At 53.7% G+C, this 26,793-nt stretch overlaps 1 protein-coding gene across 1 annotated transcript in view; it reads left to right on the top strand.

The window, feature by feature from the left end:
* Positions 1–738: 738 nt before the first annotated feature.
* The window catches only part of cdx1b (caudal type homeobox 1 b), a 132,579-nt gene continuing 106,524 nt past the window's right edge, over positions 739–26,793 (top strand). Inside the window, exon 1 of the mRNA XM_059989952.1 lies at positions 739–1,322. Coding sequence (XP_059845935.1) covers positions 875–1,322 — 448 coding nt within the window. The 5' untranslated portion in view covers positions 739–874. The remainder of the gene's footprint in view (positions 1,323–26,793) is intronic.

The following is a 26,793-nucleotide window of genomic DNA, read 5'->3' as shown; positions in this document are numbered from 1 at the left end:
CATTGGGTGTATTTAAAGTGGAGGCTGATAATTTATTGATTTAACAGAGCATTGAAGGTTATGGAAAAGACAGGAGACTGGGGTTGAGATAATAAATCAGTTATAATGGAATGGTGGAGCAGACCTGATCAGCCAAATGGCCTAATTCTGTTCTTTTTGCTTATGGTCTTATGGTTTTTCCCTCTCTGTCTCTCTATCTCTCATCCTCCCTGTATCTCTCTTTTTCTCTCTCCTCTCCCTCTCTCTGTCTCTCCACTCACTCTCTCTCTCCCTGTCTCTCTCTCTCTATCTCTCTCTCTCTCTCACTCACTTTCTCTCTCTCCCTCTGTATTGCTCTCTTTTTCCCTCTCCTCTCTCTCTGTTCCTCTCTCTCCCCCTCTTTCTCTCTCTCCCTCTCCCTGTATCTCTCTCTTTTTCTCTCCTCCCTCTCTCTCTCTCTCTCTGTTCCTCTCCCTCTCGCTGTCTCCCTCTGACTTTCCACGCTCTCTCTGTCTCTCTCTCTGGGAGCTGGTCATTGGTGTTTCAACTTTTCTCTGTCAATAGTGGGCTGGAGAGAAACTCCGTCCCCTCCTTCACCTTGTGATCCCAGCCACTAATCTCCTCCGATGCAAATTCGTGAATCTGTTAAACAGAGAGAGAGAGATGTCGAGGTGTGCTTTAAGCAAGAGGTGGTTAATGAGAAACTTGAGGTTGTGTGTGTGTGTGAGCGAGGGTGTGCGCATGTGTGTGTGTGTTTGTGTCTGTACGTGTGTGTATACGTGTGTGCCAATCTACGTGTGGCGGAGGGAGTGCTGTGGTCCCTGCGTGGAGCCCAGAGGCGTCCTTCGACGGGGGAGTGTTGAAGGCAGCATGGTCCGAACTGGAGCCTGCCAACATGTATGTCAGCTATCTTCTGGATAAGGAGGGGAACATGTACTCTAACTCTGTGCGGCACCCTGCTCTCAACCTGAACCCCCAGAACTTTGCGCCTCCTCCTCCCCCTCCGCCCACGTCTCAGTACCCCGACTTCCCTAGTTACCACGTCCCCAGCATCGGACCTGACCCTCACCACACCCACCACACCCAGCCGGCCGGGACCTGGGGTCCCCCCTACATGCCACCCCGGGAGGAATGGCACAGTTACGGCGGGGCGGCCCCCGTGCCCGTGAGCTCCGCAGGGTCGCAGCTCCCCTTCGGGCCCTCGGAATTTGCTGCCGTTCAGCCGCAAGGTGCAGCTGGGCTCCTTCCGCCCGTCAACGCAGCCGTCCCCCAGCTCTCGCCTGGCTCGCCCAAGCGGAATCCCTACGACTGGATGAGACGGAGCCTTCAACAGAACCCTCAAGGTAAGAGGGGAGATCGGCGTGGGGACTGTGCAGAGGGCACTTGTGTGAAGGAGAGCAGAAACCCACAGTGTATTTAAGGCAAGGGAGGGGGAGGCTTAAAATACCTGGGGCAAAATTTATTTTTACAAAGAGAGTCATAGGTAACTGGAATGTCTGGTGGAGGCAGGTATGATTAAAGATTGGCTTTATTTGTCCCATGTACGTCAATACAGTGAAATGTGTTGTTTGCGTCAACAACCAGCACAGTCCGAGGATGTGCTGGGCAGCCCGCGAGTGCCCCCCTGCTCATGCCCACAACTATTAACCCTAACCGGTACGTCGGGAGGAAACCGGAGCAGTCGGGGGCACCCACGCTGGTCAGGGGGAGAATGCACGAACTCCCATCGGACAGCGCTGCAGTGATATTGAACTGACTGCTGGCGCTGTGAAGTGGTATGCTAACTGCTACACTACTGCACTGTTCTTGTTTCAAAATGTATGGGGCTCATCTCCCTTTTACTCAGAGGGAGGTGGGTGCGTGGAGTAGAAATGGATACCATAGGGTTGATTAGCGCAGACTGTTAGACACATGAATGTACAGGGATTGGAGGGATGTGGATCATATGCAGGCAGAGAGATTTAGTTTAATTTGGCATGGTGTTCAGCATGGACGTTGTGGGCCAAATGGCCTGTTCCTGGGTTGCGTTCTCCATGTTTGGAGCTCTGTGTTCAGAGACTGAGGTATTGCGACTGGATGAACGTGTCTGATTTCTGTTCCTTCAGGAGGTGGGATGTGATGAGGGTAAGCTCTGATAGTCGATGGTCATACCACTGCACCATTGAACTTGGCGAGATCGGCACCTGGGAGCGGGTGGAGGGAGGGGTGGGGGAAGGTGGTGATGCTTTACTTTGTATAACGGAGTGGGACCACTAACCTGAGCAGGTGTGTGTGTGTATAGACAGGGCCGGGGGAGTGTGTGTGTGTGTGTGTGTGTGTGTGTGTGTAGACAGGGCCGGGGGAGTGTGTGTGTGTCTGTGTGTGTGTGTAGACAGGGCCGGGGGAGTGTGTGTGTGTGTGTGTGTGTGTGTGTGTGTGTGTGTGTGTGTGTGTGTGTGTGTGTGTGTGTGTGTGTGTGTGTGTGTAGACAGGGCTGGGGGAGTGTGTGTGTGTGTGTGTGTGTGTAGACAGGGCTGGGGGAGTGTGTGTGTGTGTGTGTGTGTGTGTAGACAGGGCCGGGGGAGTGTGTGTGTGTGTAGACAGGGCTGGGGGAGTGTGTGTGTGTGTGTGTGTGTGTGTGTGTAGACAGGGCCGGGGGAGTGTGTGTGTGTGTAGACAGGGCTGGGGGAGTGTGTGTGTGTGTGTGTGTGTGTGTGTGTGTAGACAGGGCCGGGGGAGTGTGTGTGTATGTGTGTGTAGACAGGGCTGGGGGAGTGTGTGTGTGTGTGTGTGTGTGTGTGTGTGTGTAGACAGGGCCGGGGGAGTGTGTGTGTGTGTGGGTGTATAGACAGGGCCGGGGGAGTGTGTGTGTGTCTGTGTGTGTGTGTGTGTAGACAGGGCCGGGGGAGTGTGTGTGTGTGTGTGTGTGTGTAGACAGGGCCGGGGGAGTGTGTGTGTGTGTGTGTGTGTAGACAGGGCTGGGGGAGTGTGTGTGTGTGTGTGTGTGTGTGTGTGTAGACAGGGCTGGGGGAGTGTGTGTGTGTGTGTGTGTGTAGACAGGGCCGGGGGAGTGTGTGTGTGTGTGTGTGTGTGTGTAGACAGGGCCGGGGGAGTGTGTGTGTGTGTGTGTATAGACAGGGCCGGGGGAGTGTGTGTGTGTGTGTGTGTGTAGACAGGGCCGGGGGAGTGTGTGTGTGTGTGTGTATAGACAGGGCCGGGGGAGTGTGTGTGTGTGTGTGTGTGTGTGTGTGTAGACAGGGCTGGGGGAGTGTGTGTGTGTGTGTGTGTGTAGACAGGGCTGGGGGAGTGTGTGTGTGTGTGTGTGTGTGTGTGTGTGTGTAGACAGGGCTGGGGGAGTGTGTGTGTGTGTGTGTGTGTGTGTGTAGACAGGGCTGGGGGAGTGTGTGTGTGTGTGTGTGTGTGTGTGTAGACAGGGCTGGGGGAGTGTGTGTGTGTGTGTCTGTGTGTGTGTGTGTGTAGACAGGGCTGGGGGAGTGTGTGTGTGTGTGTGTGTAGACAGGGCTGGGGGAGTGTGTGTGTGTGTGTGTGTGTGTGTATAGACAGGGCCGGGGGAGTCTGTGTGTGTGTCTGTGTGTGTATAGACAGGGCCGGGGGAGTCTGTGTGTGTGTCTGTGTGTGTGTGTAGACAGGGCTGGGGGAGTGTCTGTGTGTGTGTGTGTGTAGACAGGGCTGGGGGAGTGTGTGTGTGTGTGTAGACAGGGCTGGGGGAGTGTGTGTGTGTGTGTGTGTATAGACAGGGCTGGGGGAGTGTGTGTGTGTGTGTGTGTAAAGACAGGGCCGGGGGAGTGTGTGTGTGTGTGTGTGTAGACAGGGCTGGGGGAGTGTGTGTGTGTGTGTGTGTGTGTGTGTGTGTAGACAGGGCTGGGGGAGTGTGTGTGTGTGTCTGTGTGTGTGTGTAGACAGGGCTGGGGGAGTGTGTGTGTGTGTGTGTGTAGACAGGGCTGGGGGAGTGTGTGTGTGTGTGTGTGTGTGTGTGTAGACAGGGCTGGGGGAGTGTGTGTGTGTGTGTAGACAGGGCTGGGGGAGTGTGTGTGTGTGTGTGTGTGTATAGACAGGGCTGGGGGAGTGTGTGTGTGTGTGTATAGACAGGGCTGGGGGAGTGTCTGTGTGTGTCTGTGTGTGTCTGTGTGTGTGTGTGTGTGTAGACAGGGCTGGGAGTGTGTGTGTGTGTGTGTGTGTGTATAGACAGGGCTGGGGGAGTGTGTGTGTGTGTATAGACAGGGCTGGGGGAGTGTGTGTGTGTCTGTGTGTGTGTGTGTGTGTGTGTGTGTGTATAGACAGGGCTGGGGGAGTGTGTGTGTCTCTGTTAGTTTTCAGACAGGGCTGGGGGAGTGTGTGTGTGTGTGTGTGTGTGTGTGTGTGTAGACAGGGCCGGGGGAGTGTGTGTGTGTGTGTGTGTGTGTGTGTGTAGACAGGGCCGGGGGAGTGTGTGTGTGTGTGTGTGTGTGTAGACAGGGCTGGGGGAGTGTGTGTGTGTGTGTGTGTGTAGACAGGGCTGGGGGAGTGTGTGTGTGTGTGTGTGTGTGTGTGTGTGTGTAGACAGGGCTGGGGGAGTGTGTGTGTGTGTGTAGACAGGGCTGGGGGAGTGTGTGTGTCTCTGTTAGTTTTCAGACAGGGCTGGGGGAGTGTGTGTGTCTCTGTTAGTTTTCAGACAGGGCTGGGGGAGTGTGTGTGTGTGTGTGTGTGTGTGTAGACAGGGCTGGGGGAGTGTGTGTGTCTCTGTTAGTTTTCAGACAGGGCTGGGGGAGTGTGTGTGTGTGTGTGTGTAGACAGGGCTGGGGGAGTGTGTGTGTGTGTGTGTGTGTGTGTAGACAGGGCTGGGGGAGTGTGTGTGTCTCTGTTAGTTTTCAGACAGGGCTGGGGGAGTGTGTGTGTGTGTGTGTGTGTAGACAGGGCTGGGGGAGTGTGTGTGTGTGTGTGTGTGTGTGTGTAGACAGGGCTGGGGGAGTGTGTGTGTGTGTGTGTGTGTAGACAGGGCTGGGGGAGTGTGTGTGTGTGTGTGTGTGTAGACAGGGCTGGGGGAGTGTGTGTGTGTGTGTGTGTGTGTGTGTGTAGACAGGGCTGGGGGAGTGTGTGTGTGTGTGTGTGTAGACAGGGCTGGGGGAGTGTGTGTGTGTGTGTGTGTGTGTGTAGACAGGGCTGGGGGAGTGTGTGTGTGTGTGTGTGTGTGTGTAGACAGGGCTGGGGGAGTGTGTGTGTGTGTGTAGACAGGGCTGGGGGAGTGTGTGTGTCTCTGTTAGTTTTCAGACAGGGCTGGGGGAGTGTGTGTGTGTGTGTGTGTGTGTGTGTGTGTAGACAGGGCTGGGGGAGTGTGTGTGTCTCTGTTAGTTTTCAGACAGGGCTGGGGGAGTGTGTGTGTGTGTGTGTGTGTAGACAGGGCTGGGGGAGTGTGTGTGTGTGTGTGTGTGTGTGTGTAGACAGGGCTGGGGGAGTGTGTGTGTGTGTGTGTGTGTAGACAGGGCTGGGGGAGTGTGTGTGTGTGTGTAGACAGGGCTGGGGGAGTGTGTGTGTCTCTGTTAGTTTTCAGACAGGGCTGGGGGAGTGTGTGTGTGTGTGTGTGTGTGTGTGTGTAGACAGGGCTGGGGGAGTGTGTGTGTGTGTGTGTGTGTAGACAGGGCTGGGGGAGTGTGTGTGTGTGTGTAGACAGGGCTGGGGGAGTGTGTGTGTGTGTGTGTGTGTAGACAGGGCTGGGGGAGTGTGTGTGTGTGTGTAGACAGGGCTGGGGGAGTGTGTGTGTGTGTGTGTGTAGACAGGGCTGGGGGAGTGTGTGTGTCTCTGTTAGTTTTCAGACAGGGCTGGGGGAGTGTGTGTGTGTGTGTGTGTGTGTGTGTGTGTAGACAGGGCTGGGGGAGTGTGTGTGTCTCTGTTAGTTTTCAGACAGGGCTGGGGGAGTGTGTGTGTGTGTGTAGACAGGGCTGGGGGAGTGTGTGTGTGTGTGTGTAGACAGGGCTGGGGGAGTGTGTGTGTCTCTGTTAGTTTTCAGACAGGGCTGGGGGAGTGTGTGTGTGTGTGTGTGTGTGTGTGTGTGTAGACAGGGCTGGGGGAGTGTGTGTGTCTCTGTTAGTTTTCAGACAGGGCTGGGGGAGTGTGTGTGTGAGTGTTTATGTACATTATTGTGTATAGGGTGTGCATGCACGTCTGTATCTGTGTGTGAGAGAGTGAGTGTGAGTGTCGGGTGGTGATTTATGTCAGTGAGTGAGAGAAGGAAAGAGGGGCTGACACTGTCACTTTGGAGGTCGATGGGTGGAGTGGCGTGTATTGAGGGTGCTGACCCTTTGGCCCAACGAGTCCATGCTGACTGTCAACCCGGGGGTGAAAATGTAGAAGGTGAAAGCAGATATGTGGAGCAGGTTGTTAACACAGAGAGTGCTGGGTCCTGGAACACACTGCCTGGTGTGTGGGGGGTGGGGGTAAATATGATATAGAGAGCGCTGGGTACCTGTGGGGGTAAATATGATGGAGAGAGCACTGGATACCTGTGGGGGGGGGGGAAGGTAAATATGATAGTACTGGGTAACTGGTGAGGGTAAATATGATAGAGAGAGTGCTGGGTACCTGTGAGGGGTGAATATGATGGAGAGAGCGCTGGGTACCTGTGAGGGGTAAATATGATAGAGAGAGCGCTGGGTACCTGTGAGGGGGGGGGGGTAAATATGATAGAGAGAGCGCTGGGTACCTGTGGGGGTAAATATGATGGAGAGAGTGCTGGGTACCTGTGAGGGGTAAATATGATGGAGAGAGTGCTGGGTACCTGTGAGGGGTAAATATGATGGAGAGAGCGCTGGGTACCTGTGAGGGGTAAATATGATGGAGAGAGCGCTGGGTACCTGTGAGGGGTAAATATGATGGAGAGAGCGCTGGGTACCTGTGAGGGGGGGGGGTAAATATGATAGAGAGAGCGCTGGGTACCTGTGAGGGGTAAATATGATGGAGAGAGCGCTGGGTACCTGTGAGGGGTAAATATGATGGAGAGAGCGCTGGGTACCTGTGAGGGGTAAATATGATGGAGAGAGCGCTGGGTACCTGTGAGGGGTAAATATGATGGAGAGAGCGTTGGGTACCTGTGAGGGGGGGGGGGGTAAATATGATAGAGAGAGCGCTGGGTACCTGTGGGGGTAAATATGATGGAGAGAGCACTGGATACCTGTGGGGGGGGGGGAAGGTAAATATGATAGTACTGGGTAACTGGTGAGGGTAAATATGATAGAGAGAGTGCTGGGTACCTGTGAGGGGTGAATATGATGGAGAGAGCGCTGGGTACCTGTGAGGGGTAAATATGATGGAGAGAGCGCTGGGTACCTGTGAGGGGTAAATATGATGGAGAGAGCGCTGGGTACCTGTGAGGGGTAAATATGATGGAGAGAGCGCTGGGTACCTGTGGGGGTAAATATGATGGAGAGAGCGCTGGATACCTGTGGGGGGGGGGGAAGGTAAATATGATAGTACTGGGTAACTGGTGAGGGTAAATATGATAGAGAGAGTGCTGGGTACCTGTGAGGGGTGAATATGATGGAGAGAGCGCTGGGTACCTGTGAGGGGTAAATATGGAGAGAGCGCTGGGTACCTGTGGGGGGGGGGGTAAATATGATAGAGAGAGCGCTGGGTACCTGTGGGGGTAAATATGATGGAGAGAGTGCTGGGTACCTGTGAGGGGTAAATATGATGGAGAGAGTGCTGGGTACCTGTGAGGGGTAAATATGATGGAGAGAGCGCTGGGTACCTGTGAGGGGTAAATATGATGGAGAGAGCGCTGGGTACCTGTGAGGGGTAAATATGATGGAGAGAGCGTTGGGTACCTGTGAGGGGTAAATATGATAGAGAGAGCGCTGGGTACCTGTGAGGGGTAAATATGATAGAGAGAGCGCTGGGTACCTGAGGGGTAAATATGATAGAGCGCTGGGTACCTGTGAGGGGTAAATATGATAGAGAGAGCGCTGGGTACCTGTGAGGGGTAAATATGGAGAGAGCGCTGGGTACCTGTGAGGGGTAAATATGATAGAGAGAGCGCTGGGTACCTGAGGGGTAAATATGATAGAGAGTGCTGGGTACCTGTGAGGGGTAAATATGATAGAGAGTGCTGGGTACCTGTGAGGGGTAAATATGATAGAGAGAGCGCTGGGTACCTGTGAGGGGTAAATATGGAGAGAGCGCTGGGTACCTGTGAGGGGTAAATATGATGGAGAGAGCGCTGGGTACCTGTGAGGGGTAAATATGATGGAGAGAGCGCTGGGTACCTGTGAGGGGTAAATATGGAGAGAGCGCTGGGTACCTGTGGGGGGGGGGGTAAATATGATAGAGAGAGCGCTGGGTACCTGTGGGGGTAAATATGATGGAGAGAGTGCTGGGTACCTGTGAGGGGTAAATATGATGGAGAGAGCGCTGGGTACCTGTGAGGGGTAAATATGATGGAGAGAGCGCTGGGTACCTGTGAGGGGTAAATATGATAGAGAGCGCTGGGTACCTGTGAGGGGTAAATATGATAGAGAGAGCGCTGGGTACCTGTGAGGGGTAAATATGATAGAGAGAGCGCTGGGTACCTGAGGGGTAAATATGATAGAGCGCTGGGTACCTGTGAGGGGTAAATATGATAGAGAGAGCGCTGGGTACCTGTGAGGGGTAAATATGGAGAGAGCGCTGGGTACCTGTGAGGGGTAAATATGATAGAGAGAGCGCTGGGTACCTGAGGGGTAAATATGATAGAGAGTGCTGGGTACCTGTGAGGGGTAAATATGATAGAGAGTGCTGGGTACCTGTGAGGGGTAAATATGATAGAGAGAGCGCTGGGTACCTGTGAGGGGTAAATATGGAGAGAGCGCTGGGTACCTGTGGGGGTAAATATGATAGAGAGAGCGCTGGGTACCTGTGAGGGGTGAATATGATAGAGAGAGCGCTGGGTACCTGTGAGGGGTAAATATGATAGAGAGAGCGCTGGGTACCTGTGAGGGGTAAATATGGAGAGAGCGCTGGGTTCCTGTGAGGGGTAAATATGGAGAGAGCGCTGGGTACCTGTGAGGGGTAAATATGATGGAGAGAGCGCTGGGTTCCTGTGAGGGGTAAATATGGAGAGAGCGCTGGGTACCTGTGAGGGGTAAATATGATGGAGAGAGCGCTGGGTACCTGTGAGGGGTAAATATGATGGAGAGAGCGCTGGGTACCTGTGAGGGGGGGGGGGTAAATATGATAGAGAGAGCGCTGGGTACCTGTGAGGGGTAAATATGATGGAGAGAGCGCTGGGTACCTGTGAGGGGTAAATATGATGGAGAGAGCGCTGGGTACCTGTGAGGGGTAAATATGATGGAGAGAGCGCTGGGTACCTGTGAGGGGTAAATATGATGGAGAGAGCGTTGGGTACCTGTGAGGGGGGGGGGTAAATATGATAGAGAGAGCGCTGGGTACCTGTGGGGGTAAATATGATGGAGAGAGCACTGGATACCTGTGGGGGGGGGGGAAGGTAAATATGATAGTACTGGGTAACTGGTGAGGGTAAATATGATAGAGAGAGTGCTGGGTACCTGTGAGGGGTGAATATGATGGAGAGAGCGCTGGGTACCTGTGAGGGGTAAATATGGAGAGAGCGCTGGGTACCTGTGGGGGGGGGGTAAATATGATAGAGAGAGCGCTGGGTACCTGTGGGGGTAAATATGGAGAGAGCGCTGGGTACCTGTGGGGGGGGGGTAAATATGATAGAGAGAGCGCTGGGTACCTGTGGGGGTAAATATGATGGAGAGAGTGCTGGGTACCTGTGAGGGGTAAATATGATGGAGAGAGTGCTGGGTACCTGTGAGGGGTAAATATGATGGAGAGAGCGCTGGGTACCTGTGAGGGGTAAATATGATGGAGAGAGCGCTGGGTACCTGTGAGGGGTAAATATGATGGAGAGAGCGTTGGGTACCTGTGAGGGGTAAATATGATAGAGAGAGCGCTGGGTACCTGTGAGGGGTAAATATGATAGAGAGAGCGCTGGGTACCTGAGGGGTAAATATGATAGAGCGCTGGGTACCTGTGAGGGGTAAATATGATAGAGAGAGCGCTGGGTACCTGTGAGGGGTAAATATGGAGAGAGCGCTGGGTACCTGTGAGGGGTAAATATGATAGAGAGAGCGCTGGGTACCTGAGGGGTAAATATGATAGAGAGTGCTGGGTACCTGTGAGGGGTAAATATGATAGAGAGTGCTGGGTACCTGTGAGGGGTAAATATGATAGAGAGAGCGCTGGGTACCTGTGAGGGGTAAATATGGAGAGAGCGCTGGGTACCTGTGAGGGGTAAATATGATGGAGAGAGCGCTGGGTACCTGTGAGGGGTAAATATGATGGAGAGAGCGCTGGGTACCTGTGAGGGGTAAATATGGAGAGAGCGCTGGGTACCTGTGGGGGGGGGGGGTAAATATGATAGAGAGAGCGCTGGGTACCTGTGGGGGTAAATATGATGGAGAGAGTGCTGGGTACCTGTGAGGGGTAAATATGATGGAGAGAGCGCTGGGTACCTGTGAGGGGTAAATATGATGGAGAGAGCGCTGGGTACCTGTGAGGGGTAAATATGATAGAGAGCGCTGGGTACCTGTGAGGGGTGAATATGATAGAGAGAGCGCTGGGTACCTGTGAGGGGTAAATATGATAGAGAGAGCGCTGGGTACCTGTGAGGGGTAAATATGATAGAGAGAGCGCTGGGTACCTGAGGGGTAAATATGATAGAGAGAGCGCTGGGTACCTGTGAGGGGTAAATATGGAGAGAGCGCTGGGTACCTGTGAGGGGTAAATATGATAGAGAGAGCGCTGGGTACCTGAGGGGTAAATATGATAGAGAGTGCTGGGTACCTGTGAGGGGTAAATATGATAGAGAGTGCTGGGTACCTGTGAGGGGTAAATATGATAGAGAGAGCGCTGGGTACCTGTGAGGGGTAAATATGGAGAGAGCGCTGGGTACCTGTGGGGGTAAATATGATAGAGAGAGCGCTGGGTACCTGTGAGGGGTGAATATGATAGAGAGAGCGCTGGGTACCTGTGAGGGGTAAATATGATAGAGAGAGCGCTGGGTACCTGTGAGGGGTAAATATGGAGAGAGCGCTGGGTACCTGTGGGGGTAAATATGATAGAGAGAGCGCTGGGTACCTGTGAGGGGTAAATATGATAGAGAGAGCGCTGGGTACCTGTGAGGGGTAAATATGATAGAGAGAGCGCTGGGTACCTGAGGGGTAAATATGATGGAGAGAGCGCTGGGTACCTGTGAGGGGGGGGGTAAATATGATGGAGAGAGCGTTGGGTACCTGTGAGGGGGGGGGTAAATATGATGGAGAGAGCGCTGGGTACCTGTGATGGGTAAATATGATGGAGAGAGCGCTGGGTACCTGTGAGGGGTAAATATGGAGAGAGCGCTGGGTACCTGTGAGGGGTAAATATGATGGAGAGAGCGCTGGGTACCTGTGAGGGGTAAATATGGAGAGAGCGCTGGGTACCTGTGAGGGGTAAATATGGAGAGAGCGCTGGGTTCCTGTGAGGGGTAAATATGATAGAGAGAGCGTTGGGTACCTGTGAGGGGTAAATATGATAGAGAGAGCGCTGGGTACCTGTGAGGGGTAAATATGATAGAGAGAGCGCTGGGTACCTGTGAGGGGTAAATATGATAGAGAGAGCGCTGGGTACCTGTGGGGGTAAATATGATGGAGAGAGCGCTGGGTACCTGTGAGGGGTAAATATGATAGAGAGAGCGTTGGGTACCTGTGAGGGGTAAATATGATAGAGAGAGCGCTGGGTACCTGTGAGGGGTAAATATGATAGAGAGAGCGCTGGGTACCTGTGGGGGGTAAATATGATGGAGAGCGCTGGGTACCTGTGAGGGGTAAATATGATAGAGAGAGCGTTGGGTACCTGTGAGGGGTAAATATGATAGAGAGAGCGCTGGGTACCTGTGAGGGGTAAATATGATAGAGAGAGCGCTGGGTACCTGTGGGGGGTAAATATGATGGAGAGCGCTGGGTACCTGTGAGGGGTAAATATGATAGAGAGAGCGCTGGGTACCTGTGAGGGGTAAATATGATAGAGAGAGCGCTGGGTACCTGTGAGGGGTGAATATGATAGAGAGCGCTGGGTACCTGTGAGGGGTAAATATGATGGAGAGAGCGCTGGGTACCTGTGAGGGGTAAATATGATGGAGAGAGCGCTGGGTACCTGTGAGGGGTAAATATGATAGAGAGAGCGCTGGGTACCTGTGAGGGGTAAATATGATAGAGAGAGCGCTGGGTACCTGTGAGGGGTAAATATGATGGAGAGCGCTGGGTACCTGTGAGGGGTAAATATGATAGAGAGCGCTGGGTACCTGTGAGGGGTAAATATGATGGAGAGAGCGCTGGGTACCTGTGGGGGTAAATATGATGGAGAGAGCGCTGGATACCTGTGGGGGGGGGGGGGAAGGTAAATATGATAGTACTGGGTAACTGGTGAGGGTAAATATGATGGAGAGAGTGCTGGGTACCTGTGAGGGGTGAATATGATGGAGAGAGCGCTGGGTACCTGTGAGGGGTAAATATGATGGAGAGAGCGCTGGGTACCTGTGAGGGGTAAATATGATGGAGAGAGCGTTGGGTACCTGTGAGGGGGGGGGGTAAATATGATGGAGAGAGCGCTGGGTACCTGTGGGGGTAAATATGATGGAGAGAGCGCTGGGTACCTGTGAGGGGTAAATATGATGGAGAGAGCGCTGGGTACCTGTGGGGGTAAATATGATGGAGAGAGCGCTGGGTACCTGTGAGGGGTAAATATGATAGAGAGAGCGTTGGGTACCTGTGAGGGGTAAATATGATGGAGAGAGCGCTGGGTACCTGTGGGGGTAAATATGATGGAGAGAGCGCTGGGTACCTGTGAGGGGTAAATATGATAGAGAGAGCGTTGGGTACCTGTGAGGGGTAAATATGATAGAGAGAGCGCTGGGTACCAGTGAGGGGTAAATATGATAGAGAGAACGCTGGGTACCTGTGAGGGGTAAATATGATAGAGAGAGCGCTGGGTACCTGTGAGGGGTGAATATGATAGAGAGCGCTGGGTACCTGTGAGGGGTAAATATGATAGAGAGAGCGCTGGGTACCTGTGAGGGGTAAATATGATAGAGAGAGCGCTGGGTACCTGTGAGGGGTAAATATGATAGAGAGAGCGCTGGGTACCTGAGGGGTAAATATGATAGAGCGCTGGGTACCTGTGAGGGGTAAATATGATAGAGAGAGCGCTGGGTACCTGTGAGGGGTAAATATGGAGAGAGCGCTGGGTACCTGTGGGGGTAAATATGATAGAGAGAGCGCTGGGTACCTGTGAGGGGTAAATATGATAGAGAGAGCGCTGGGTACCTGTGAGGGGTAAATATGATAGAGAGAGCGCTGGGTACCTGAGGGGTAAATATGATAGAGCGCTGGGTACCTGTGAGGGGTAAATATGATAGAGAGAGCGCTGGGTACCTGTGAGGGGTAAATATGGAGAGAGCGCTGGGTACCTGTGGGGGGTAAATATGATGGAGAGAGCGCTGGGTACCTGTGGGGGTAAATATGATGGAGAGAGCGCTGGGTACCTGTGGGGGTAAATATGATGGAGAGAGCGCTGGGTACCTGTGAGGGGTAAATATGATGGAGAGAGCGCTGGGTACCTGTGAGGGGTGAATATGATAGAGAGCGCTGGGTACCTGTGAGGGGTAAATATGATGGAGGGCGCTGGGTACCTGTGAGGGGTAAATATGATAGAGAGCGCTGGGTACCTGTGAGGGGTAAATATGATGGAGAGAGCGCTGGGTACCTGTGAGGGGTAAATATGATAGAGAGAGCGCTGGGTACCTGTGAGGGGTAAATATGATAGAGAGAGCGTTGGGTACCTGTGAGGGGTAAATATGATGGAGAGCGCTGGGTACCTGTGAGGGGTAAATATGGAGAGAGCGCTGGGTACCTGTGAGGGGTAAATATGGAGAGAGCGCTGGGTACCTGTGAGGGTAAATATGATGGAGAGAGCGCTGGGTACCTGTGGGGGTAAATATGATGGAGAGAGCGCTGGGTACCTGTGAGGGGTAAATATGATGGAGAGAGCGCTGGGTACCTGTGAGGGGTGAATATGATAGAGAGAGCGCTGGGTACCTGTGGGGGTAAATATGATGGAGAGAGCGCTGGGTACCTGTGAGGGGTGAATATGATAGAGAGAGCGCTGGGTACCTGTGAGGGGTAAATATGATGGAGAGAGCGCTGGGTACCTGTGAGGGGTGAATATGATAGAGAGCGCTGGGTACCTGTGAGGGGTAAATATGATGGAGAGCGCTGGGTACCTGTGAGGGGTAAATATGATAGAGAGCGCTGGGTACCTGTGAGGGGTAAATATGATGGAGAGAGCGCTGGGTACCTGTGAGGGGTAAATATGATAGAGAGAGCGCTGGGTACCTGTGAGGGGTAAATATGATAGAGAGAGCGTTGGGTACCTGTGAGGGGTAAATATGATGGAGAGCGCTGGGTACCTGTGAGGGGTAAATATGGAGAGAGCGCTGGGTACCTGTGAGGGGTAAATATGGAGAGAGCGCTGGGTACCTGTGAGGGGTAAATATGATAGAGAGAGCGCTGGGTACCTGTGAGGGGTAAATATGGAGAGAGAGCGTTGGGTACCTGAGGGGTAAATATGATAGAGAGAGCGCTGGGTACCTGTGAGGGGGTGAATATGATAGAGAGCGCTGGGTACCTGTGAGGGGTGAATATGATAGAGAGAGCGTTGGGTACCTGAGGGGTAAATATGATAGAGAGAGCGCTGGGTACCTGTGAGGGGGGGGGTAAATATGATGGAGAGAGCGCTGGGTACCTGTGAGGGGTGAATATGATAGAGAGCGCTGGGTACCTGTGAGGGGTGAATATGATAGAGAGAGCGTTGGGTACCTGAGGGGTAAATATGATAGAGAGCGCTGGGTACCTGTGAGGGGGGGGGGTAAATATGATGGAGAGAGCGCTGGGTACCTGTGAGGGGTAAATATGATGGAGAGAGCGCTGGGTACCTGAGAGGGGTAAATATGATAGAGAGAGCGTTGGGTACCTGAGGGGTAAATATGATAGAGAGAGCGCTGGGTACCTGTGAGGGGGGGGGTAAATATGATGGAGAGAGCGCTGGGTACCTGTGAGGGGTAAATATGATGGAGAGAGCGCTGGGTACCTGAGAGGGGTAAATATGATAGAGAGAGCGCTGGGTACCTGTGAGGGGTAAATATGATAGAGAGAGCGCTGGGTACCTGTGAGGGGTAAATATGATGGAGAGAGCGCTGGGTACCTGTGAGGGGGGGGGTAAATATGATAGAGAGAGCGCTGGGTACCTGTGAGGGGTAAATATGATAGAGAGAGTGCTGGGTACCTGTGAGGGGGGGGGGTAAATATGATAGAGAGAGCGCTGGGTACCTGTGAGGGGTAAATATGATAGAGAGCGCTGGGTACCTGTGAGGGGTAAATATGATGGAGAGAGCGTTGGGTACCTGTGAGGGGTAAATATGATGGAGAGAGCGCTGGGTACCTGTGAGGGGGTAAATATGATAGAGAGAGCGCTGGGTACCTGTGGGGGGTAAATATGATAGAGAGAGCGCTGGGTACCTGTGAGGGGTAAATATGATGGAGAGAGTGCTGGGTACCTGTGAGGGGGGGGGTAAATATGATAGAGAGAGCGCTGGGTACCTGTGAGGGGTAAATATGATGGAGAGAGCGTTGGGTACCTGTGAGGGGTAAATATGATGGAGAGAGCGCTGGGTACCTGTGAGGGGGGGGGTAAATATGATAGAGAGAGCGCTGGGTACCTGTGAGGGGTAAATATGATAGAGAGCGCTGGGTACCTGTGAGGGGTAAATATGATAGAGAGCGCTGGGTACCTGTGAGGGGTAAATATGATAGAGAGAGCGCTGGGTACCTGTGAGGGGTAAATATGATGGAGAGAGCGTTGGGTACCTGTGAGGGGTAAATATGATGGAGAGAGCGCTGGGTACCTGTGAGGGGGGGGGTAAATATGATAGAGAGCGTTGGGTACCTGTGAGGGGTAAATATGATGGAGAGAGCGCTGGGTACCTGTGAGGGGTAAATATGATAGAGAGAGCGCTGGGTACCTGTGAGGGGTAAATATGGAGAGAGCGCTGGGTTCCTGTGAGGGGTAAATATGGAGAGAGCGCTGGGTACCTGTGAGGGGTAAATATGATGGAGAGAGCGCTGGGTTCCTGTGAGGGGTAAATATGGAGAGAGCGCTGGGTACCTGTGAGGGGTAAATATGATAGAGAGAGCGCTGGGTACCTGTGAGGGGTAAATATGATAGAGAGCGCTGGGTACCTGTGAGGGGTGAATATGATAGAGAGAGCGCTGGGTACCTGTGAGGGGTAAATATGATAGAGAGAGCGCTGGGTACCTGTGAGGGGTAAATATGATAGAGAGAGCGCTGGGTACCTGTGAGGGGTAAATATGATAGAGAGAGCGCTGGGTACCTGTGAGGGGTAAATATGATAGAGAGAGCGCTGGGTACCTGTGAGGGGTAAATATGATAGAGAGAGCGCTGGGTACCTGTGAGGGGGGGGGTAAATATGATGGAGAGAGCGCTGGGTACCTGTGAGGGGGGGGGGTAAATATGATGGAGAGAGCGCTGGGTACCTGTGAGGGGTGAATATGATAGAGAGAGCGCTGGGTACCTGTGGGGGGTAAATATGATGGAGAGAGCGCTGGGTACCTGTGAGGGGGGGGGTAAATATGATGGAGAGAGCGCTGGGTACCTGTGAGGGGTAAATATGATAGAGAGAGCGCTGGGTACCTGTGAGGGGTAAATATGATGGAGAGAGCGCTGGGTACCTGTGAGGGGGGGGGTAAATATGATAGAGAGAGCGTTGGGTACCTGTGAGGGGTAAATATGATGGAGAGAGCGCTGGGTACCTGTGAGGGGTAAATATGATAGAGAGAGCGCTGGGTACCTGTGAGGGGTAAATATGATGGAGAGAGCGCTGGGTACCTGTGAGGGGTAAATATGATAGAGAGAGCGCTGGGTACCTGTGAGGGGTAAATATGATAGAGAGAGCGCTGGGTACCTGTGAGGGGTGAATATGATAGAGAGAGCGCTGGGTACCTGTGAGGGGGGGGGTAAATATGATGGAGAGAGCGCTGGGTACCTGTGAGGGGTAAATATGATAGAGAGAGCGCTGGGTACCTGTGAGGGGGGGGGGTAAATATGATGGAGAGAGCGCTGGGTACCTGTGAGGGGTGAATATGATAGAGAGAGCGCTGGGTACCTGTGAGGGGTAAATATGATAGAGAGAGCGCTGGGTACCTGTGAGGGGTAAATATGATAGAGAGAGCGCTGGGTACCTGTGAGGGGTGAATATGATAGAGAGAGTGCTGGGTACCTGTGAGGGGGGGGGGTAAATATGATAGAGAGAGCGCTGGGTACCTGTGAGGGGGGTGGTAAATATGATAGAGAGAGCGTTGGGTACCTGTGGGGGGTAAATATGATGGAGAGAGCGCTGGGTACCTGTGAGGGGTGAATATGATAGAGAGAGCGCTGGGTACCTGTGGGGGGTAAATATGATGGAGAGAGCGCTGGGTACCTGTGAGGGGTGAATATGATAGAGAGAGCGTTGGGTACCTGTGAGGGGTAAATATGATGGAGAGAGCGCTGGGTACCTGTGGGGGGTAAATATGATGGAGAGAGCGCTGGGTACCTGTGAGGGGGGGGGGTAAATATGATGGAGAGAGCGTTGGGTACCTGTGAGGGGTAAATATGATAGAGAGAGCGTTGGGTACCTGTGAGGGGTAAATATGATGGAGAGAGCGCTGGGTACCTGTGAGGGGTAAATATGATAGAGAGAGCGCTGGGTACCTGTGAGGGGTAAATATGGAGAGAGCGCTGGGTTCCTGTGAGGGGTAAATATGGAGAGAGCGCTGGGTACCTGTGAGGGGTGAATATGATAGAGAGAGCGCTGGGTACCTGTGAGGGGTAAATATGATGGAGAGAGCGTTGGGTACCTGTGAGGGGTGAATATGATAGAGAGAGCGCTGGGTACCTGTGAGGGGGGGGGTAAATATGATGGAGAGAGCGCTGGGTACCTGTGAGGGGTAAATATGATGGAGAGAGCGCTGGGTACCTGAGGGGTAAATATGATGGAGAGAGCGCTGGGTACCTGTGAGGGGTAAATATGATGGAGAGAGCGCTGGGTACCTGAGGGGTAAATATGATGGAGAGAGCGCTGGGTACCTGTGAGGGGTAAATATGATGGAGAGAGCGCTGGGTACCTGTGAGGGGTAAATATGATAGAGAGAGCGCTGGGTACCTGTGGGGGGTAAATATGATGGAGAGAGCGCTGGGTACCTGTGAGGGGGGGGGTAAATATGATGGAGAGAGCGCTGGGTACCTGTGAGGGGGGGGGTAAATATGATGGAGAGAGCGCTGGGTACCTGTGAGGGGTAAATATGATAGAGAGAGCGCTGGGTACCTGTGGGGGGTAAATATGATGGAGAGAGCGCTGGGTACCTGTGAGGGGGGGGGTAAATATGATGGAGAGAGCGCTGGGTACCTGTGGGGGTTAAATATGATGGAGAGAGTGCTGGGTACCTGTGAGGGGTAAATATGATGGAGAGAGCGCTGGGTACCTGTGAGGGGTAAATATGATAGAGAGAGCGCTGGGTACCTGTGAGGGGTAAATATGATGGAGAGAGCGCTGGGTACCTGTGAGGGGTGAATATGATAGAGAGAGCGCTGGGTACCTGTGGGGGGTAAATATGATGGAGAGAGTGCTGGGTACCTGTGAGGGGTAAATATGATGGAGAGAGCGCTGGGTACCTGTGAGGGGTAAATATGATAGAGCGCTGGGTACCTGTGAGGGGTAAATATGATAGAGAGAGCGCTGGGTACCTGTGAGGGGTAAATATGGAGAGAGCGCTGGGTTCCTGTGAGGGGTAAATATGGAGAGAGCGCTGGGTACCTGTGAGGGGTAAATATGATGGAGAGAGCGCTGGGTTCCTGTGAGGGGTAAATATGATAGAGAGAGCGCTGGGTACCTGAGGGGTAAATATGATAGAGCGCTGGGTACCTGTGAGGGGTAAATATGATGGAGAGAGCGCTGGGTACCTGTGAGGGGTAAATATGATAGAGAGAGCGCTGGGTACCTGTGAGGGGTAAATATGATAGAGAGAGCGTTGGGTACCTGTGAGGGGTAAATATGATGGAGAGAGCGCTGGGTACCTGTGGGGGTAAATATGATAGAGAGAGCGCTGGGTACCTGTGAGGGGTAAATATGATAGAGAGAGCGCTGGGTTCCTGTGAGGGGTAAATATGGAGAGAGCGCTGGGTACCTGTGAGGGGTAAATATGATGGAGAGAGCGCTGGGTTCCTGTGAGGGATAAATATGGAGAGAGCGCTGGGTACCTGTGAGGGGTAAATATGATAGAGAGAGCGCTGGGTACCTGTGAGGGGTGAATATGATAGAGAGAGCGCTGGGTACCTGTGAGGGGTAAATATGATAGAGAGCGCTGGGTACCTGTGAGGGGTAAATATGATGGAGAGAGCGCTGGGTACCTGTGAGGGGTAAATATGATAGAGAGCGCTGGGTACCTGTGAGGGGTAAATATGATAGAGAGAGCGCTGGGTACCTGTGAGGGGTAAATATGATAGAGAGAGCGCTGGGTACCTGTGAGGGGTAAATATGATAGAGAGAGCGCTGGGTTCCTGTGAGGGGTAAATATGGAGAGAGCGCTGGGTACCTGTGAGGGGTAAATATGGAGAGAGCGCTGGGTACCTGTGAGGGGTAAATATGATAGAGAGCGCTGGGTACCTGTGAGGGGTAAATATGGAGAGAGCGCTGGGTACCTGTGAGGGGTAAATATGATAGAGAGCGCTGGGTACCTGTGAGGGGTGAATATGATGGAGAGTGCTGGGTACCTGTGAGGGGTGAATATGATAGAGAGAGAGCTGGGCACCTGTGAGGGGTAAATATGATGGAGAGAGCGCTGGGTACCTGTGAGGGGTAAATATGATAGAGAGCGCTGGGTACCTGTGAGGGGTGAATATGATAGAGAGCGCTGGGTACCTGTGAGGGGTAAATATGATAGAGAGAGCGCTGGGTTCCTGTGAGGGGTAAATATGATGGAGAGAGCGCTGGGTTCCTGTGAGGGGTAAATATGGAGAGAGCGCTGGGTACCTGTGAGGGGTAAATATGATAGAGAGAGCGCTGGGTACCTGTGAGGGGTAAATATGATGGAGAGAGCGCTGGGTACCTGTGAGGGGTAAATATGATGGAGAGAGCGCTGGGTACCTGTGAGGGGTAAATATGATAGAGAGCGCTGGGTACCTGTGAGGGGTGAATATGATAGAGAGCGCTGGGTACCTGTGAGGGGTAAATATGATAGAGAGAGCGCTGGGTTCCTGTGAGGGGTAAATATGATGGAGAGAGCGCTGGGTTCCTGTGAGGGGTAAATATGGAGAGAGCGCTGGGTACCTGTGAGGGGTAAATATGATAGAGAGAGCGCTGGGTACCTGTGAGGGGTAAATATGATAGAGAGAGCGCTGGGTACCTGTGAGGGGTAAATATGATAGAGAGAGCGCTGGGTACCTGTGAGGGGTAAATATGATAGAGAGAGCGCTGGGTTCCTGTGAGGGGTGAATATGATAGAGAGCGCTGGGTACCTGTGAGGGGTGAATATGATAGAGAGCGCTGGGTACCTGTGAGGGGTAAATATGATAGAGAGAGCGCTGGGTACCTGTGAGGGGTAAATATGGAGAGAGCGCTGGGTACATGTGAGGGGTGGTGAATATGATGGAAGCACATGAATGTACAGATTGAGGCAGGGGGGATTCAGTGAAAGAAATGGAGTGGGAGTGGGGCTAAGGATAGAAGGAGTGGAAGATATGGACAGTGTGTAGGCAGAAGGAATTAGTTCAGTTGGCCATTTGACTACTAATACAATTGGTTCAGCACAACAATGTGGGCTGAAGGGCCTGTACATTGCAAGTGGTGACAGAGCGGACGTGCAGGCTCCAGACGCTGAGAGTGCTGGAGCTTGGGATTGAACCGGGCTCCTCTGGGGTTGGGAGGTGGCAGCCACACCTGCTGTGTCACTGTGCCTCTCCCCGAGGAGAGGATCCCGGAGGTCGGGCTTGTAGGAGTTGAAGGGGGAGGCTGCCGACGGGAAATCAATGAAACTTGGAGTGGACAATGCGGGGGGGGGGGGGGTCAGATGATTGTGGGGAGAAGCAGATCCTAGAACCACAGAGTCACACAGCCAGACTGAGGCCCTTCAGCCCAACTAATTCATGCTGGCTGTGCTGCCCCGTGAGATAGACCCATCTGCCCATGTTTGAGCTGTAGCTCTCCTATCAGAATCAAAATCCGGTTTATTATCACTGACGTACGCAGTACAGTTTGTTGATTTGTGGCAGCAGTACAGTGCAATATATAAAAATTACAATAATTAACAATAAGAAATATATATGCGAGTATAGTGGTTAGCATATTGCTTTATGGTACCAGCGAGCCAGGTTCAACTCCAGTGCTGTCTGTAAGGAGTTTGTATGTTCTCCCATGACTCTGCGAGTTTCTTCCAGGTGCTGTGTTATCCTCTCTCAAAGATACACCGTTTGGTAGGTTAATTGTCGTGGTAAATTATCCCATGATTAGGCTAGGGTTAAACCGGGGGGACGCAGCTCAAATGAGTTGGAAGGACCTGTTCCACGCTGTATTGCAATAAATTAGCTAATGAGAAGGAAAGTAGTATTCATGGGATCAGTGTCCATTCAGAAACCTGATGGCAGAGGGGAAGAAGCTGTTCCTGAAACGCTGGGAATGTGCCTCGTCTACCTCCTCCCTGAGAAGAGGGTCCTCAGTGACGGATGCCGCCTTTTCGAGGCATTGTCTTTTGAAGGTGCCCGCGATGGAGCTGACTGAGTTTACAGCTTTCTGCAGCTGTTTCCGATCCTGTGCAGTGGCCCCTCCACACCAGACAGTGATGCAGCCAGTTGGAATGGTCTTCATGGTGCCTCAGTAGAAAGTTGCGAGAGTCTCCTCAAGCTGCTAATATAGCCAGTGGTGTGTCCTCTTCGCAGCTGCATCAATATGTTGGGCTCAGGACTGACCTTCGGAGATGTTGACACCAGCTTTTAAATATTTCCAATGTGTCTGCTTCAACCGCTGTTTCTGACAGCTCGTTCCGAATACACTCTACGCTTTGAATGCGATACCTGCCTCTTTTAAATCTTTCGCCTTTGACATCAAATCTATGCCCCTTCACAACTGAGGGGAGATTTGATAGAGGTACACAAAATCATCAGGGGTATGGATAGGGTAAATACAAGCAGGGTTTTTCCACTGGGTAGGGTGAGACTACAGCAAGAGGTCATGGGTTAAGGGTAAAAGGTGAAATGTTGAACAGGAAATGAGAGGAAACTTCTTCACTCGGAGGGTGGTGAAAGCGTGGAACAAGCTGGTGTGTGCGAGCTGAATTTCAATATTTAAGAGGTGATTGGATAGGGACATGGATAGAAGGGATATGGAGAACTATGGTTTGGGTGAAGGTCGATGGAACTAGGCAGATTAATGATTGGGCTCTGACGAGATGGGCTGAAGGGTCTGTTTCTATGCTGTAGTGTTTTATGACTCTATGTTTCTAAAATGCTGGAGGAACTCAGCAGGCCAGGCAGCAACAACGGAAAGGAATAAACAGTCGACGTTTCGGGCCGAGACCCTTCCTCAGGACTGGAAAGGAAGGGGAAGGAGGGTAGAAAAAGAAGGGAGGGTGAGGGGAAGGACGACGACCTGGCAGGCGATAAATGAAGCCAGATGGGTGGGAGAGGGGAGTTAAAATAAGAAGCTGGGAGGTGATTGGTGGAAAAGGGAAACCTAAGAATTAGAAGGAATCTGATTGGAGAGGACAGTGAACCATGGTAGAAAGGGAAGGGAGAGAGGGAGGTGATAAACAGGTGAGGAGAAGAGAAGAGGTAAGAGGGTCCAAAGTGGGGAATTAAAGAAGAGGGCCTAGTCCTGAAGAAAGGTCTCGGCTTGAAATAATTTCCATAGAGGCTGCTGGACCTATGTCCTTCCAGCATTTTGTGTGTGTTTCTCTGGATTCCCAACATTTGCAGATTGTTTTGTGTTTTAAATCTATGCCTGCTTGTTTTTGGTAATTCCTCCCTGGGAAAAAGACAGAGTGCTTCCACCCTGCCTCTGCCCCTCATGACCTTTTACATAACTATCATGTCACCACCTATGTTTCAGGGAATAAAGTCACAGTCCACACAATCTCTCCTTGTGACTCAGGTCCAAACCTGATCAACCTCTCCTCCATTCCTTCCAGTTCAATGCCATCTTTCCTATAACAGCTTAACCAAACCGAAAACACACTACTCCAAATGTTCAAAGTAAATTTATTTTTGAAGTATGTATACACGCACTACCCTGAGATTTAATTTCTTGTGATCATTCACAGCAAATCTAAGAAACACAATAGAAACAATGAAAGACCTCACCCAACAGGACAAACAACCAACGTGTAAAAGACAACAAACTGTGCAAGTACAAAGAGAAAATAAAGAAATAAATATTGTGACTATTGCAGTCAGTGAAGTTATCTCTCTGGTTCTGGAGCCCGATGGCTGAGGGGTAATAACTGTTCCTGAACCTGGTGGTGCGAGTCCTGAAGCTCCTGGTGGCAGCAGTGAGAAGAGAGAGTGGCCCGGGTGGTGGGGGTCCCTGACGATGGATGGCAGCAGTGAGAAGAGAGCGTGGCCCGGGTGGTGGGGGTCCCTGACGATGGATGGCAGCAGTGAGAAGAGAGCGTGGCCTGGGTGGTGGGGGTCCCTGACGATGGATGTCAGCAGTGAGAAGAGAGCGTGGCCCGGGTGGTGGGGGTCCCTGACGGTGGATGACAGCAGTGAGAAGAGAGAGTGGCCCGGGTGATGGGGGTCCCTGACGGTGGATGTCAGCAGTGAGAAGAGAGCGTGGCCCGGGTGATGGGGGTCCCTGATGGTGGATGTCAGCAGTGAGAAGAGAGAGTGGCCCGGGTGATGGGGGTCCCTGATGGTGGATGTCAGCAGTGAGAAGAGAGCGTGGCCCGGGTGATGGGGGTCCCTGATGGTGGATGTCAGCAGTGAGAAGAGAGAGTGGCCCGGGTGATGGGGGTCCCTGATGGTGGATGTCAGCAGTGAGAAGAGAGTGTGGCCCGGGTGGTGGGGGTCCCTGATGAGGGATGACAGCAGTGAGAAGAGAGCGTGGCCCGGGTGGTGGGGGTCCCTGATGAGGGATGACAGCAGTGAGAAGAGAGCGTGGCCCGGGTGGTGGGGGTCCCTGATGAGGGATGACAGCAGTGAGAAGAGAGCGTGGCCCGGGTGGTGGGGGTCCCTGATGATGGATGTCAGCAGTGAGAAGAGAGCGTGGCCTGGGTGGTGGGGTTCCCTGATGAGGGATGACAGCAGTGAGAAGAGAGCGTGGCCTGGGTGGTGGGGGTCCCTGACGATGGATGACAGCAGTGAGAAGAGAGCGTGGCCCGGGTGGTGGGTGTCCCTGACGGTGGATGACAACAGTGAGAAGAGAGCATGGCCCGGGTGGTGGGGGTCCCTGACGATGTTTGGCAGCAGTGAGAAGAGAGCGTGGCCAGGGTGATGGGGGTCCCTGACGGTGGATGACAGCAGTGAGAAGAGAGCGTGGCCCGGGTGATGGGGGTCCCTGACCATGGATGGCAGCAGTGAGAAGAGAGCGTGGCCCGGGTGGTGGGGGTCCCTGTCGATGGATGGCAGCAGTGAGAAGAGAGCGTGGCCTGGGTGGTGGGGGTCCCTGATGGTGGATGACAGCAGTGAGAAGAGAGCGTGGCCCGGGTGGGGGGGGGTCCCTGACGGTGGATGACAGCAGTGAGAAGAGAGCGTGGCCCGGGTGATGGGGGTCCCTGACCATGGATGGCAGCAGTGAGAAGAGAGTGTGGCCCGGGTGGTGGGGGTCCCTGATGATGGATGTCAGCAGTGAGAAGAGAGCGTGGCCTGGGTGGTGGGGGTCCCTGACGGTGGATGACAGCAGTGAGAAGAGAGCGTGGCCCGGGTGGTGGGGGTCCCTGACGATGGATGTCAGCAGTGAGAAGAGAGCGTGGCCGGGGTGGTGGGGATCCCTGACCATGGATGGCAGCAGTGAGAAGAGACCGTGGCCCGGGTGGTGGGGGTCCCTGACCATGGATGGCAGCAGTGAGAAGAGAGCGTGGCCCGGGTGGTGGGGGTCCCTGACGATGGATGGCAGCAGTGAGAAGAGAGCGTGGCCCGGGTGGTGGGGGTCCCTGACCATGGATGACAGCAGTGAGAAGAGAGCGTGGCCCGGGTGGTGAAGGTCCCTGACGGTGGATGACAGCAGTGAGAAGAGAGCGTGGCCCGGGTGGTGGGGGTCCCTGACGGTGGATGACAGCAGTGAGAAGAGAGCGTGGCCCGGGTGGTCAAGGTCCCTGACGGTGGATGACAGCAGTGAGAAGAGAGCGTGGCCCAGGTGGTGGGGGTCCCTGACGATGGATTGCAGCAGTGAGAAGAGAGCGTGGCCCGGGTGGTGGGGGTCCCTGACCATGGATGGCAGCAGTGAGAAGAGAGTGTGGCCCGGGTGGTGGGGGTCCCTGACGGTGGATGACAGCAGTGAGAAGAGAGCGTGGCCCGGGTGGTGGGGGTCCCTGACGGTGGATGACAGCAGTGAGAAGAGAGCGTGGCCCGGGTGGTGGGGGTCCCTGACCATGGATAACAGCAGTGAGAAGAGAGCGTGGCCCGGGTGGTGAAGGTCCCTGACGGTGGATGACAGCAGTGAGAAGAGAGCGTGGCCCGGGTGGTGGGGGTCCCTGACGATGGATGGCAGCAGTGAGAAGAGAGCGTGGCCCGGGTGGTGAAGGTCCCTGACGGTGGATGACAGCAGTGAGAAGAGAGCGTGGCCCGGGTGGTGGGGGTCCCTGACGATGGATGGCAGCAGTGAGAAGAGAGCGTGGCCCGGGTGGTGGGGGTCCCTGACCATGGATGGCAGCAGTGAGAAGAGAGCGTGGCCCGGGTGGTGGGTGTCCCTGATGATGGATGACAGCAGCGAGAAGAGAGCGTGGCCCGGGTGGTGGGGGTCCCTGACGATGGATGACAGCAGTGAGAAGAGAGCGTGGCCCGGGTGGTGGGTGTCCCTGATGATGGATGACAGCAGTGAGAAGAGAGTGTGGCCCGGGTGGTGGGGTTCCCTGATGATGGATGACAGCAGTGAGAAGAGAGCGTGGCCCGGGTGGTGGGGTTCCCTGATGAGGGATGACAGCAGTGAGAAGAGAGTGTGGCCCGGGTGGTGGGGGTCCCTGACGATGGATGTCAGCAGTGAGAAGAGAGCGTGGCCCGGGTGATGGGGGTCCCTGACGGTGGATGACAGCAGTGAGAAGAGAGCGTGGCCCGGGTGGTGGGGGTCCCTGACGGTGGATGACAGCAGTGAGAAGAGAGCGTGGCCCGGGTGGTGGGGGTCCCTGATGATGGATGTCAGCAGTGAGAAGAGAGCGTGGCCCGGGTGGTGGGGGTCCCTGACGATGGATGACAGCAGTGAGAAGAGAGCGTGGCCCGGGTGGTGGGTGTCCCTGACGGTGGATGACAACAGTGAGAAGAGAGCATGGCCCGGGTGGTGGGGGTCCCTGACGATGGTTGGCAGCAGTGAGAAGAGAGCGTGGCCAGGGTGATGGGGGTCCCTGACGGTGGATGACAGCAGTGAGAAGAGAGCGTGGCCCGGGTGATGGGGGTCCCTGACGGTGGATGACAGCAGTGAGAAGAGAGCGTGGCCCGGGTGGTGGGGGTCCCTGACGGTGGATGACAGCAGTGAGAAGAGAGCATGGCCCG

This window comes from Hypanus sabinus, chromosome 15 (assembly GCF_030144855.1).
Source record: "Hypanus sabinus isolate sHypSab1 chromosome 15, sHypSab1.hap1, whole genome shotgun sequence".
Taxonomy (NCBI): Eukaryota; Metazoa; Chordata; class Chondrichthyes; order Myliobatiformes; family Dasyatidae; genus Hypanus; species Hypanus sabinus.
This window is presented reverse-complemented; position numbering and strand designations above follow the sequence as displayed.